Source organism: Orcinus orca, chromosome 6 (genome assembly GCF_937001465.1).
Source record: "Orcinus orca chromosome 6, mOrcOrc1.1, whole genome shotgun sequence".
Lineage (NCBI taxonomy): Eukaryota > Metazoa > Chordata > Mammalia > Artiodactyla > Delphinidae > Orcinus > Orcinus orca.
Genome location: NC_064564.1, coordinates 111,555,493 through 111,570,394, shown reverse-complemented (window position 1 = coordinate 111,570,394; position 14,902 = coordinate 111,555,493). Strand labels below are relative to the sequence as shown.

General features: G+C 51.2%; 1 protein-coding gene across 4 annotated transcripts in view; it reads right to left on the bottom strand.

The window, feature by feature from the left end:
* MVB12B (multivesicular body subunit 12B) overlaps nucleotides 1-13,539 on the bottom strand; it is a 177,444-nt gene extending 163,905 nt beyond the window's left edge. For all 4 annotated transcript variants that reach the window (XM_004269214.4, XM_049710740.1, XM_033427191.2 and 1 more), the window contains exon 1: nucleotides 12,961-13,539. In XM_004269214.4, coding sequence (XP_004269262.2) covers nucleotides 12,961-13,524 — 564 coding nt within the window. In that variant the 5' untranslated portion in view covers nucleotides 13,525-13,539. The remainder of the gene's footprint in view (nucleotides 1-12,960) is intronic.
* Nucleotides 13,540-14,902: the final 1,363 nt, after the last annotated feature.

Sequence of the window (14,902 nt, the reverse complement as noted above, 5' to 3'; positions counted from 1 at the left end):
CAAGTCATCTCCAGCCCCTGCTCTTCTCAAGTGAGCTTTGAACACTCTCCTGCCCAGCTGCCTGACTTCTGAACAGATACCACCAGCTTCTCTGAGGATGAATCAGACACGGCTAAATCTAACAGTACCTTCCGTCTCTCTCCCTCACAATACCTCCCTGCAGAAGTGCAGCCTTCCAAATCCACAGCGTCTACCACATCCAAGGGAGGATTGTTCGGGCGGCAGAGCTTTGCAAACACACAGAAGAAAGTGCTCTGGGCATGGAGGCCAAGGCATGGCAGTGGAGTCCAGGCTCTGTGACTTACTAGCTGGTGACCGGGCAAGCAAGAGGTCAGGACGCTGACAGTCGCAGAGCTGCTGTGAGAACTAAAGGAGTCACGTAAATCAAGGGCCTGGAGAGGTTCCCTGGCACATAGTAGGCGCTCAACAAAAAGCAGATGAGACTGGAGGGTTCGGGATACAAAGGTCCAGTGTAACTGGCCAGAAACATGGTTGGTGCTGCTCCCAAGAGGACCGGCGGGTCCCTTTGTTGTGTTTAATCCAGCAGGTCATGTGGGCACTTACTCAAAGCTAAACACTAACAATGGCCATAATTCTTGTTGGGCACTTTGGGAGAAAGGGAGGGAAATGCAATTATTATTCTGCTGCTGATTGCCTCTTGATGTGACCAGAGGAGACAACCAGAATATAGAGAGAGCACCGGGTCTGGGCAGCTCGAGTGGCAGCGCACCAGAAAGCAAATGAAAAACTTAACACCTTATGTAAACGGCTTTTAGTGCTTTTAAAAGGACAAGCTGCGAAAAAGAGCAAGTTAAATTCTACCTCCTTCTGCAGCAATTGAACTCCACTGGCTGTAGGTCTGCCAGATCTCTCAGGGCTGGCTACCGCTTCTAAAGTAAACCAAACGCCCTGCCTAACCAGGCAGGCAGGAGGAATATTCTTAGTTCTCAGCCTAGAACCAGAAAAGGCAGAGGCTATTAAAACTGACTACAGCCTCCTGAATAGAAACAACCAGAATGCTGTATGCAAGTTACCGTGTAATCAGCGTCCCCTGGAACCCACGAAAGGCTCCAGAAACAGACTTGTCAGTGCAACGGAGCCAAGCCTCGGGTTAAGGCTAGGAAGTGCCTGGCAGCAGCCACAGTCTCAGCTTCTGTTTATGACAAAAGCCAAACTAAGTTCTGCTTTACTTAATTCTACTGAAAATAAACTTCTAGAAGCACAGGGCAGGGGGGACAGGACACCAAACCACATCACTGCATCGTTTTCTGTTTTCAAATTTCACTTACCAGGCAGCTTTACCTGCATAAAGAACAGGGTTTAATGCTTCCTGCACACAGTAGGCACTAAATAAATATTTACTGACGGAATCTGCATACATGCCCCCAATAAAGGTTTAGAATTAAATATCTGCACCAGCCCAATCCAAACACTGATCAAAAAGTACTTCACTTGGAAAACCCCATATTCCTGGTAACATGGAAATAACGTTGCTGCAGTTTGCAAAATATTGGTACCTGCTGTTGGTTACCAAAATGCTTGCAATTAACAACTCATTAATAGAATGTACAGTTCTGCCAGTGCTAAAATATCATGCTGTGAATTTAATAAAGAACATCAGAGGTAAGTGTTGTTGTTTTTTAAGATAGTAGGGCTTCCACTATCTGAGAGAGAGAGGGGGGAAGTGAGCATGCGAATAAATAAGAAACATTTTATTAGCTGAGAGATGCCCGTCCTCGGGTCACCACATCCTCAGCCACGTACTGATGACAATGGCCCTCCTCTGCTCTGCAGCGTGAGCAAGGGCAGGGGGCTGACGCCGCTGCTCCCACAATGCACCGGGCAGCCCAGCACCGGGCCCCAAGATGGCTGCGGGCGGCCTCCCCGAGCAGACAAAGAAGCCGGCGGCCGGGCCCGCGTGCCTGGTCATGGCCCGGCCTGCAGGCTGGGAGGATGCGGCAGACAGGGCATTAGCACCGAGCATCTCGGATGCACGCCTCCCTCTTTCCTCCCCCCCCCGCCCCCCCGCAGTGACTGTGCCCTGGGGATCCAGCAGCCTTTGTGAGATACAGACAAATGACTCCTCGCCACGCGGAGCTCCGCAGTGGAGGAAGCACCACCACCAGCAAAGGAAGCTTTTAATGAGAAACGCCCAAGATATCCACGGCAGAGGCAATCACTCAAAGCAGCCTGCCCTGAATTACATATTTTCTGACTGCAAATTACTCTTAACAGCGTCTCTACCGTCACTTCAATTGACCTTCCTAACAAAAGGCCATTTATTAACTAGCTCTCGGTGCTCCCCGGGCTGTGCGCAGCCTCCAGCCAGAAGGGATGGCACCACTGTGTCCGCGGCTGCCCGGGTCATAGGCCAGGCCTCTGCGAGGGGGAGAAGAGGCCATTAATGCCGGGCTGCAGAGCAGACCTGCCGCGGGGAGGGGTGGGAGCGGCAGGGTGTTTAAGGCCAACATTAACCTGTCTTGCAAGATGCGATGCTGGGCTACAGCAGAAAACGCGAAGGCCTACTTGCAACAGCTGGTGTCATCCTCAGCACTGCCCACCCAGCACCCACCTCTATCTCCAAATCCCAGCTGCACACAGAACACACTACACACCTCCCCACATCCGAACAGCACCCTGCAATTACCAAAAAGCTTTCTCGGGCTCCTTCTCAATCGATGCTCACACCAAACCTAGAAGGTGGCTGGGGCGTATTATCCCTATTTTAGAGGAGGAAAACGGAAGCCTGGAGTTCTCAGACACCAAGAGCTGGCAGAGGGCAGAGCCCAACGGGACCTCTGGCCCTCCTTCCCCAGTCTGGTCTGCTTTCCATACACTCTGTATAGACAGACGGACTTACCATCCGATATCCCATCAAGAAAGCACTTTGAACACCAATTATATTTTAAAATGCCAACGCTCTTCTTTCTCTAGCTGTAGCCCAGTAACTGAAGCAAGGGGGAGAAAAGTACAGAAAGATAGAAGTAACATGGGATTAATTTTCCCCACACCTCAGTTTCAAGATTCAACATTTCCCTCATAAATAATTTACAACAATAAAAATGAGCTAAGGCCATGTTTGTGTACGACGGAGGTAAATTTAGACCTAATGAGGGAGATCTGAGCCCTGCACAGGAGCGAACAGGTTGATGTATAGCACGGTGCGAGTGCGATCCACGGCACACGGGGGCTCCATTACCAACTGGAAGTCACAGGGCCAACCGGGGTGGAGGTACAATTGGGGAAACTTCTACCGTCCCAGCTGTGGCTGCAAGGAGGGCTTCCACAGAAAAAGCCAAAAGTTGATGCAGTATTTTAGAGGCCAAGATAGCAGATGCTGAGATTTCTGAGAACTACAGGATTGAGCCAACCTAAAGCTAAGTCGGTTCTCAGTAAACGCCAGGTAAGGAATGAAGACGGTGGCAGCACCTGGGAGTCACATCTGCCCTCGGGCACGGAGAGGGTACATTGGCGACACTGACCTTGACCTAGTCCTCCTAGCTTGACCTCGCAGGTCATTTGGTCCCTATCCCAACCTCTACCCCGAGTGTGCAGCCAGCCTCACTCAGATCACTGCCAAGGCTGGGGGCTACAGAGCCTCGCTCTGGACAGGCATGCCCGTGTCTGCCCCGAGAGGATTTCTCTGCAAGGTGGGGAGAGAGACAGAGAATGAGTGTATGAGTGTGTGTGTGTGTGTGTGTGTGTGTGTGTTGTACATACTGGGACTAGAGAGGCTGGATGGGGTCAGTTAGGGTGAGGTGTGATTTCCAGGCCAGCAGGATTTTTTCCATGCTGTGTTCAATGAGTTCTATCCAATAACACTGGGTAAGAGAACAGCTTCCTACGTGAGCCTGCAATGCTGCAAACAGTGCCTGGGGGAGGCCCCAGCTCCCAGCACTGCAGCACCTCACCAGTGCTGTCATCCCAGGTTCACAGAGAAATGAACTTTAACTATAAAGCCCCTTCATACAGACAGCACACGGCTCCCTTGTAGCTGATCAAAGAATTACTACAACAGTGTACTTAATCCCTATAAGTCAGCAGTGCTGGGCTTAACTGATGCTGAACATTGTTTCAGAATCAAAGGCGTGCCTCCCGGCCCCAGTCTGGGAGAAAACTAAGCTACTGTATCACAGTTGAAAACTCAGGGGAACTTTGATATCATCTCTGTTTAATTTCCCCGGCCCTGTGAGCCTGGGGTTTATCTCGTTTTATCAGCTCCTGTACTGAAATCAAAACCCAACTAGCAGAGCTCAGACCTCTCTCCACGGAGGCCCTTCCAGCAGCAGGGTGGGGTGCAGGCCGAGGAGTTTAAAGCACTTTGCGCCCGGGGGCGGGGGGAGGCAACAACTGCCGGGGGGCAGGGGGTGCTGCCTTCAAAGGAGGCGCAGCAGGGACCCCGGGTGAGGAAGGAAGGCCGACTCAGAAGCGGAGCCCTCGCTGCCCACCAGAGCTGAAGGTGGGACTCGCACACAACTTCTGAGGAGAGTAATTTCAAAGTACTGCGGGGGGAGCAGGTTAAATCGGGGTACTGCAGTTGAAATGACAAAACCAGTGAGTTAATTAAGTCCCTACAGAAGGATGAACTTGTGATCAGATTGTTTGAAATCCAAAGTCAAGGGCACAAAAGACAAACTGTCTGCCCACATCTAGCAGCTTGTGGGGCTGAGGAAAAGCAGTGGATAAATAGTTCACTCCCTGTGGGAAACGGCCGAAGAGCAGGGCCTCCACCGGGAACGGCCGTCCCCCAGGAAAAGCTCTGGCTCTGGCCGTCGTGGGGCAGCTCTCTGCCTGTTTCCCAGCAACAGCAGTGGTACCAGTGGGCTGCGGGGAACCCGTGCCCTCCTCTGTTGCTCCATGATTCCTGGCACCTTCCTGCTAACAAATCTTATGCAGGGGACAGAGGACAGGGGAGGCCAGGCTTCACCAATGTACCCACAACACACACACATACACAAACTGGGCCACCTCAGGCAGCCCTGGTGCAGAGCCCTACCTCCTAAGGAGACTGCAGGCTGAGGCCAGAGTCCCTGCGGCAAACAGGCACATGGCCAGCCGGCTCTGGGGGCTGCCCATGGGGGACCCAGGCTGAGAGGCGTCCACTACGGAACCTCAGGATAGCATCCTGGCGCCACCTGTACTACTTATCTAGTGACCAGTCAGAAACCAAATCGTTCTGACAAATGCTGTTGAGTACGACCTGGTGGCAACAGGCCACAGGCTGCTGGGAAGGCTGCTAAGATACTGGGGAACTAAAGCAAATATTTTCCTAAGCTCCCCTAGATCACAAAGAACTTTCCAGCTAGGGAACTAACAATGGCAAGCACTTCCTTTTTCTCCAGTGAAGGTCTGTTACTTCTAATAGGAGAATCTGGTGTACAAATGCATCCATTCCATCAGACCTATGTTTAGACTGATATTAACCACTGGATTACCAAACCCATTTTCCATAAACCACGTGAGGCGGGCCTGCGGTTTGCGCTGCTGCAGCCCGTACAGCGCAGTGCTAGACCCTGGAGTTCTCTCGCCCCAGATAAATCAGGATCGAGTTCTAGAGCACTGCCGTGGCCAAAGGCCTGCCCCTACGGGCCCGAAGGTGAAAAACCAGGGAGCCTGGTGCGCTCCAGGAGGCGGGGGCGTTCTCCAGTACGCTGTGAGCCCCACCGCAACCTGCAACTCGCTCACAATCACTGCAAGTGAAGGTCGTCCCCACCCACTCCCATCAGGTCTAGTGTCATACTGTCGCCTGGAGAGAAGGAAGGACACTGACAGAAGGCAGATGCCCTACAAATGAACCCACCCCAGGAGGTCCCAAGAGCAACGTTCTCTTGATATTCGGTGACATAAAATGGCCACAGCCTTGGCTCGACGGCCACAGCGTCCAGAGCAAAAATGTCACCTCAACGCTGGGCAAATGGGCTCCCAGGCCAGAATCATGAGAACACCTGGCTTCAGGTCAGCAGACACCTCCCATCACGACCACCCACTCTGTGACTTGCACATGGGTCTTCAGAGCTTCTCTGGTCATACAATCATTCTGTGTGCTGATGACTTCCAAATTACCTCCACGGCCCGGACTTTTCTCCTGAGACTCAGACGAGTGTGTCCAGTACCCTGCTGGCTATTGTCACCCAAGTGTCCCATTAATACCTCAAACCTGGCTGACCTTGCCATCCTCCCACCTGAAGCATCTCCCACGTTCCTGGTACCTAACAGGACCTGGTGCGTAACAGTCAGCCCACAAATGTTTACAGAGAGCCCTTGTGCTGAGCGTGACACAATGGTGAAGATGGAAACCCCAACATTCTGGATGAGGAGTTCTCAAACTCTAGCATGCATGAGTCACCTAAAGAATTCCCTAAAACAGAGTCTTAAACCCACTCCCAGAGATACTGATTCAACTGGTCTAGGGTGGGGCCTGAGAAGCTGCATTTCTTTTCTTTTTTATAAATTTATTTTATTTAATTCATGTTTATTTTTGGCTGTGTTGGGTCTTCGTTGCTGTGCACGGGCTTTCTATAGTTGCAGTGAGCAGGGGATACTCTTTGTTGCAGTGTGCGGTCTTTTCATTGTGGTGGCTTCTCTTGTTCCGGACCACAGGCTCTAGGCGCATGGGCTTCAGTAGTTGTGGCACACAGGCTTAGTTGCTCCACGGCATGTAGGATCTTCCTGGACCAGGGATCGAACCCGTGTCCCCTGCATTGGCAGGGAGATTCTTAGCCACTGCACCACCAGGGAAGTCCCAGAAGCTACATTTCTAACAAGATCCAGGTGATGCTGAAACAGCAGGTCCATAGTCCAAACTTTGACTACAAGGCAGTAGGTACTCATTAGATGTTTGATGAAGGAAGGGAGGGAGGGAGGAAGGAACCGGAAGGTCATCATCCATGGGGAACAGCCTCAGAGTAAGTACCCCAGTCTTTCCCTCCCCAACACAGGTTGCCCAAGAGCACCCAGTTCCTCCCCTATGGCACCCATCCCACCATTCAAAATCTGGGTCACATCTCCCATTCACCCCAAACCTTCCCCACTGCCCAGCCAGACAGGTGCTGTCACTAAGAATCCTGATGTTGTCCAAGGACATGGCCTACGCACATACATGTGCACACATGCACGCACGCACATGCACACTTACACACAGTCTTGCCTCTCAGAAGGCTATAATACTTTCCCTAGCAGAACATCAGTTATGCAAAGGTATATGTCCACCACAGTGCCTAGCCCACAATGAGAACCCAATAAATGGATTACGGATAGATAGATGGTTGGATGGATGGATGGACGGGAGGATGGATGAATGAAGTTCCTGTCCTCCTCTCAAAATCGCCAATATTTCATCGGATTAAGGGGGGCATATAAAGCACCAGAAGCAATGGTGAGAGTGCCACGCTGGGGTCACTGATGCTCCATGCAGGACAAACACCACGATCCCAGGGCTGGGCCATCTGCCGAGGAAGGGAGGTGGGACTGTGGCACTCCAGGGGGTTCCAGAAGTGGGTGTGACTCAGCTGGAGCAGGCTGGATGAGGGCCTGGCAGGAGGCTGCACGAAGACTCCCCTAAGGAGTTTGTAAAAACTACAGCTGCCTGTTCCAACCCCCAGGTTCTGATCTAACTAATCTGGGCTGGGTCAGAGACTGGAGAATGCAGAGCCCAGGTGCAGTGCCACTGTGCTGGGTGACACAGCGACGAATAAGTCATGGGTACCGCCTGCAGGGCTCACGGGCTGGAGGAAATGTCCCGAAAGAAAGGGACCACAAATGAGGCGATGCTCCCTTTTGCTGGGCAGTCAGGGAGCTGGCCTTCCTGAAAGATGGAGGGTGCAGAGTACTGCAAGGAGTGCAGGCAAAAGACACGGCACCAACGGTGGCGTGAACAGTCCCAGACTGTCTGGGGAACTGTAAGTGGCAGATGGGCTCTGAAACAAGCTTATGAAACGCTTAAACAAACAAATAAACAAAACCGTTAAATACCTGTCTGCCCTTCTCTGCTATTTCTAAGGTCTAAGTAATGATGTGGATCCACAGGAAGGAGCGCCCCAGTGGTCAGAAGGAAGAGATTCCCAAGTCTTGCGTTCCTATTTCCTCTCCTGTAAATGAATGCTTCTCAAGCCAAGGCCACTTCCTGCAGACCCTATAGGGCCTCTTCATGCTATTAGCTCAGGGAAGGATTGGGAGGTAAAGCAGAGGAATGGAAAGGGTGCAGACTTGGGACTCAGAGGGACCAGGGCTTGAGCCGCAGCTCTGACACAGCTGTGTGACCCCAAGCAATTCAACTGAATTGGGCCTAAGTTTCCACGCCCCTCAAATTGGAATAATGGATGATAATACTTTCTTTACAAGGTTTTAATGTATATAAAGAACTTGCAGAACTTCCATCAAAAGATACAATCAACAGAGTGAAAAGACATCCAAAAGAATGGGAGAAAATATTTGCAAATCATATACCTGATAAGAGGTTAAAATCCAAATCTATTAAGAACTCCTACAACTTAGCAATAACAAAAAGCAAATAACTCGATGAAAAAATGGGGAAAGGACCTGAAAAAGGACATTTCTCCAAAGCTTATATACAAGTGGCCAACAAGCATCTGAAAAGATGTTCAACATCATTCCTCATTAGGGAAATGCAAACCAAAACCACAGTGAGATATCATCTCATACCTATTAGGACGGCTGCTACCAAAACCCAGAAAATTAGTGTTGGTGAGGATGTGGAAAAATCGGAAACCTGGTGCACTGTTGGCGGTAATGGAAATGCAGCAGCTACGGAAAACACTGTGGTGATTCCTCAAAATATGAAAAATAGAATTACTATACGACCTGGCAATTCCACTTCTGGATATATACCCAAAAGAACTGAATACAGGGTCTCAAAGAGATATCTGTACATACATGCTCACAGCAGCATTATTTGCCATAGCCAAAAGGCGGAAGCAATCCACGTGTCCACAGACAGGTAAATGCATAAGCAAAATGTAGTCCATACATACAAGGTAGTATTATTCAGTCTTAAAAAAGGAAGGAAATTCTGACACTTGTTGCAGTGTGGGTGAACCTTGAAGACATTATGCTAAGTGACATAAGGCAGTCACAGAGAGACAAATACTCACAAATATGATTCCATTTATGAGGTACTTGGAGTAGTCAAATTCCTAGAAAGTAGAATGGTGGTTGCCAGAGGCTGGGGAGGGGGAAACAGGAGTTTTATGAGTACAGTTGACCTTTGAACAATGAAGGGGTTAGGAGTGCCAAACCTTCCAGCAGTCGAAAATCCAAATATACCTTAGAGTTGGCCCTCCAAATTCGGAGCTCCTCTGTATCTGTGGTTCTGCATCTGGGGATTCAACCGACCGCGGACGGTGTAGTACTGCAGTAGTTACTATGGAAACAATTCCACGTATAAGTGGACCTGCGCGGTTCATACCCATGTTGTTCAAGAGTCAACTGTATTGAGTTTTAGTTTTGCAAGATGAAAACGTTCTGGAGATTCGCTGCACAACAGAATAATGCCACTGATGTATACATTTAAAAACAATTAGGATGGTAAATTTTATTTTGTGTGTTTCACAATATTTTTAAAGCATCTATAATTGGGGTTCTCAAATTTCAGTAAGCATCAGTACAACCCAAGATTCTTGTTAAACATGCAGATTCTGGGGCCCCTTCCCCAGATATTCTGATTCAAGATCTGGGTTTGAGGCCCTGGGTTCTGCATTTTAATAAACATCCTAAGGGTTCTTTCTTAGTTCATTAAGAATTCATCTATTTCTCTCTCCTAAAGGATATTTTTTTGAACATTTTGCTGTGCTGATCAGTATGTTTGAAAAAAAAAAAGTGTGTGTGTGTGTGTGTGTGTGTGTGTGTGTGTAGAACAATCCCGTGTTGATCCTAGCCACAGGCCCAGCAAGACGGCCCTCCAGTCTTCAGGGGAGTATGAGATGCTGCAAAGCTCTAGTATGTGACCCCTGGGCTCTAGGCCCACGGGCCTCTCACATTTCAGCCTAGACAAGCTCTGCATCCCGCCAGAAGTGTGTCAAGTAAACCAACGCTTGCCCACAGGATGTCCCCAACAAGAAGGCAACGTCAAGCACACCCTGCCTCCCATGCAGCTGGAGAGAAGAGATGTGAGGTAGGCAACCCCGCTGCAAACAGTGCCGACAATTCAGGGAAACCACAATTCCCAAGGGCGGCCCAGCGAGCACAAAGCCAAGGAGAGCCAGTGGGGCCAGTGCAACGCTGGTCAGGGAGGGCCTCAGAGAGAGCGAGAACAGCCTGGGGAGAGGCAGCTCATTCAAAGAACCCAGGCCTCCCCTCCCACAAGCCAACGCGCAACCGAGACCGCTCACTCAACCACAGCCAACTAAATACAGTGTTCTCAGCCCACCACATCCAACCATGTAGTCATTTGTTATTTTCACCATCATAATAGCACCTCTGACATTTCCCACTCTTGACTCCAACACCATCATGACTTTCCAGTGTGGCAAGGATGTCGCTCTTTGAGCACGAAGCATGGAGCAGTTCCAACCTGCTAAGGCAGCGGGGCCGGGGACACTTGGATTCTGATGCTTCCACAAGCAAATCTGCTGTGAAACTGATAGAGATGAACCTTCAGCGCCCACTCCCCCCTTCCAAGGCCCTGAGAGGGGATCACAATGTGTTCACACGGTTGTATGGTTTTGTAAAGCACCAAGATATCCTTGTACACAAACAAGACATTCTTGCATTGTTTTTCTTATAGTCCTCCCCCACCACAACAAACTGTCAAAACAGCAGACCCACAAAACCGGGGTCTGATGTTAGATCCCACTTACATTTAGTGAGGACCCACCAACGCCCTCCACAGTGTCACACACATTCATACACATTAGCCCATTCAGCCTTACGGGGTAGCTTTTATTCTTAGGCCCCTTTAACAAATGAGGAAATGGGGATTCAGAAAGGTCCCATGAGGTTCCATGACTTGCCTAGGGTCTCCTGGGTTCCAGGAGGTAAACTGACATTCTAAGCCCAGTGTTCTTTCTACTCTACCATCCCTTCCTAGTGGCCCTAAATAATAACCACAAACAGAAAGGCACTCTAAAAAAACCTGAAGCTACTCTTCTGATTAACCAGTTAACAAACCCTTAATAATAACCACTAATTTTTAATTTTTTTAATTTTATTTTTTTAACCACGCCATGCAGCACGCAGGATCTTAGTTCCCCAACTAGGGATCAAACCTGTGCCCCCTGCAGTGGAAGTGCAGAGTCTTAGCGCAGAGTCTTAACCAGTGGACCGCCAGGGAAGTCCCAATAACCACTAATTTCTATTAACTACTTGCCCTGTGGCATGAATGGAGCTGAGCACTTCTAATATTTCATTTACTTCTTACTATAATTCTATGAGATAGATATTGTCATTAGCCTCACTCTACAGATGAGGAAACTGAGGCTCAGAAAAGTTCACTAATTTCCCTAAGAACACACAGTAAGTAGAAAAGCCAAGGCTTAAGCTGAGGCCTAATTATAAAGTCCTTGCATTTAATCATGGTGCACTGTTCCAGCTAAAAGTGGGGAAAAAGCCCACCAGCAGGAAGGAGGCAGGGCAGGGAAATGCCTTCGGCATAAGTCAGGAGTGCGGCCTAAATGCTAAAAGGAAGGAATAAAAAATGTGGATTAAAGAAGATGATCCTAAGCTCAAATGAACCAGTAATTGCTGTGTCAACTGCTGCACATGGGTCTTGGCGCCCAGGTCCCAGAAGAGGCCCCATTTAAATATTCTATGCATGGCACAATATCTTGAAATACCTGGTTCAATTTTCCACAAGCAAGAAAGGTGTCACCTGTCTCCTGTACTAATCTTCTGAGTACACTGAGTTTTTGAGTTAGTCTAGGCTTCCACACAGCTTATCTCCTAACTTTTCTAAGGCTTTTCTGGTGCAGCTGATAAGATTTTCTTGCCCTGTTAAAATGAGATGAGATCCAGCCAGCTGTCGAGAAATGTACAATGAGATTATACTGAGAAGGAATCACGGAGACAAAGGCCCCTAAAGAGACTCTGGCCTGCTGTCTGCTTTGTGGCAGAAAACTGAGCGGGGGGCTGGTTCGTGGGTGGGGGCGGGGAGCAGAGAAGGAGCAACAGCCATTTGCCTTTGGCCCTCCTGTGGCCTTCCCCTGTGCCTTGCTGAAGAGGCTGCAGAGGGGCAGGGAATACAAGAGTCATTTTTAATGGCCGGAAAGGCTGATGATTCAGGAAGAGTTGTGTGTTGGTAACAAAGAGGACGAAGATGCTCAAGGGTCTGCCTTCTTCACCCAGCCCCTGCCCCTGAGCCTCACTTGCGCTGGAGTCCCCGTGGGGTGACCATCGACAGGCGCACCATCCTTCGAGCCTGGGTACTCTGGGTCTTGGGTGCCCCAGCCGGCACCTCACCTTGCACACAAGTGCCCTGGAGTTTGGGTGTCCTCTCTGCTCTGCCCAGGTCACAGATGAGGCCGCACCCTAGATCATGCCCGAGGCTCAGGTGCAGTCAGCTCGGCACCCACGTGACTACAGAGAGTGGCCCCCGGGCCCGGCCAGTGAAACCACTGTCCGGGTCTGTGCAGGTGGCCGCCGTGCCCCGGCACAGGTGGGCCGCTTCACCTCTCACTTGGGCGGACGTGGCTCTCGGGAGCCCTCACCAGCCCCGGCCCAGGTTACGCTGCTCGCACCCTGGTCCCCGAGCTCCCTCCGGCTCCGCCAAGCCGCAAGGCCAAACCGGGGACGGGAAGCCGCGGCGCGCGCAAGGCCGAGCAGAGGCCGCCGGGCCTGTCCCCGCGGCCGGCCGGGCACACAGCCCGCAGGCCTCGGTGCGGCCCGGCTCCGCCCGTCCACCCGCCCCTCGGCCCGGGGCCTGCGCCGGCCCGCCCGCCCGCCCGCGGGGGCAGCAAGGGCGGCTCGGCCGAGCCTCCGCGGCGCCCTGCCCGCCCTGCCTCACTTAACTGTTCCCCGCTGGGGCGGCGGTGGCGGCGGCTGCGGCGGCGGCGGGTCCCGGCTCCGTCTCACGCAGAAGCAGCTTCTCATCGCCCGGGCGGCGCGGAAGGGGCCGGGCCCGGGGCCCAGGCGGCGGGGCCGGCGCCGCAGGTCGAGCGCAAGCCTCACCGGGGAGCGGCAGCGGCAGGGGCGGGGCGCGGCCTGGCGGCGGCGGCGGCAGCAACAACAGCGGCGGCTCCTTCCGCGGGCCGCGGCGGCGGGCCGGGGCCTCCCGGCTCTGGCGCTGGCTCCGTGGGAGGCGCCGGGCGCCCGAGGCTGGCTCGGGCGGGAGGAGGGAGCGGGAGCCCTCGCGTCCGGAGCCCGCGCCGCCGCCTGGCCGGCACCCCGCCTCCCCGCGGCCCGGCCCGTTAGCCCCGGGCAGGGCCCCGGCGCCGCCGACCTGGCTTCTCCGAGTACGCAGGCGGCCCCCGCCCCAGCCCAGACCCACGGGAGCCCCGGGCCTCTCGGAGCCTGGGCCCCCAATTGCCCCCCTCCCCCAAGTTGGCCTCTTCCAGGGACCCGCAGCCTCCTCATCTCTCCTAGGCCTCATTGTACCCTAGGCTAATCCTTCAGCACAGCCTTAGATCCCTAGAAGCCCCCAGGCCACACACACACCACCCGCCCCCCGTCACTTGTAGGGACACCCAGCCCTACTGAACCCCAAGCCAATCCTTCAGTTCATTACAGTTCAGGAGACCCACTGGTCCAGCTGACCCCACATAAGCTTTGCTTGGCCCTAGTCCCCACTGCTAATACCAGGCCTCTCAAACTGACCCCGATCTCCTAGCAATTCTCTGCCTTCCCCTTATGCTGGGCAAATGATCTACCCACAGAGGTCTATAGCAAGAACTATTGAGGGCTGGCCTCCAGGAAGCATGTAGAAGTTGTTTAAGCACACCTATCGCCCTACAGTACTTTAGAAAAGGTACAAGCCAGAGGATAAAATGGAACTGGATGAGGAAGGGGGTCCAGAGCTTGGCCCTCAGCGAGAGTGGCTACTATGAAAGGTGGGAGTCAACTCTGCACCCTTAACCAAAAATGCTGTACACAGCCCCAGCAAGGCACCCCGGAGCAGTAGCAAGCATGCTATTTGTTAGAGCTGAGGACCCTGCAGGACTGATCAGCCTCACTTCGCTAATGCCTCAAGTGTAATTTTCACACGTTCTAGGCTTTTCTAAAATAGCTGTTTGATCCTAAAGAAAAGGGTGCCAGGAAGAATTGGCTGTTGGGAAAAAATGTCCTGTGGGGAAGCCTTGTTAGTGTGTGCATTCCTGAGCAACTGTATCACTCAGAAATGCCACTACTTCAGATGGTTTTACAGGCAAGTTCTATCAAACCATTAAGGGACAGATAATCCTTATGTTATTTAAACTGTTACACAGAAAAAAAAAGTTTTCCATTTCACTTCCGAAGTTTAGCATAACTCTGGTAACAAAACTGACAGAGATAACACCAAAATGGAGAATTACAGATCAGTTATAGAACACTAGTCTCCACAGAATTTAATGTGTTTTTTGAAAAAGAGGTTCTGCAGTCAAATAACTTGAGAAAGTGCTAGTGCTGGATGCCATTTCTAGTCTATATCTTTTGGAGAATCACAATAAGTATTATTAAGGTCTCTGTGAAGTCCAAGAGTAAAGAAACCTGATTAACCTGGCATTTCCCAAACTCATATGAGCCAGGACCACCTGTTCAAAGTTCACCAATTAATCTCTAACATGTGAATCATTACTCTTATAGACCAATCTGCTTAACTATATAGTAGTTGCAAAATTTTAGCAATTTGAATCCAACTTGCTGTAAAACAAGTCAAAATCCACCATAATCAAGCAAGATTTATTCCAAAAGTACAAGGATGATTCAACATTAGGGAGTATGTAAATTCATTTCATTGTTAAAGAAAAGTAAATCA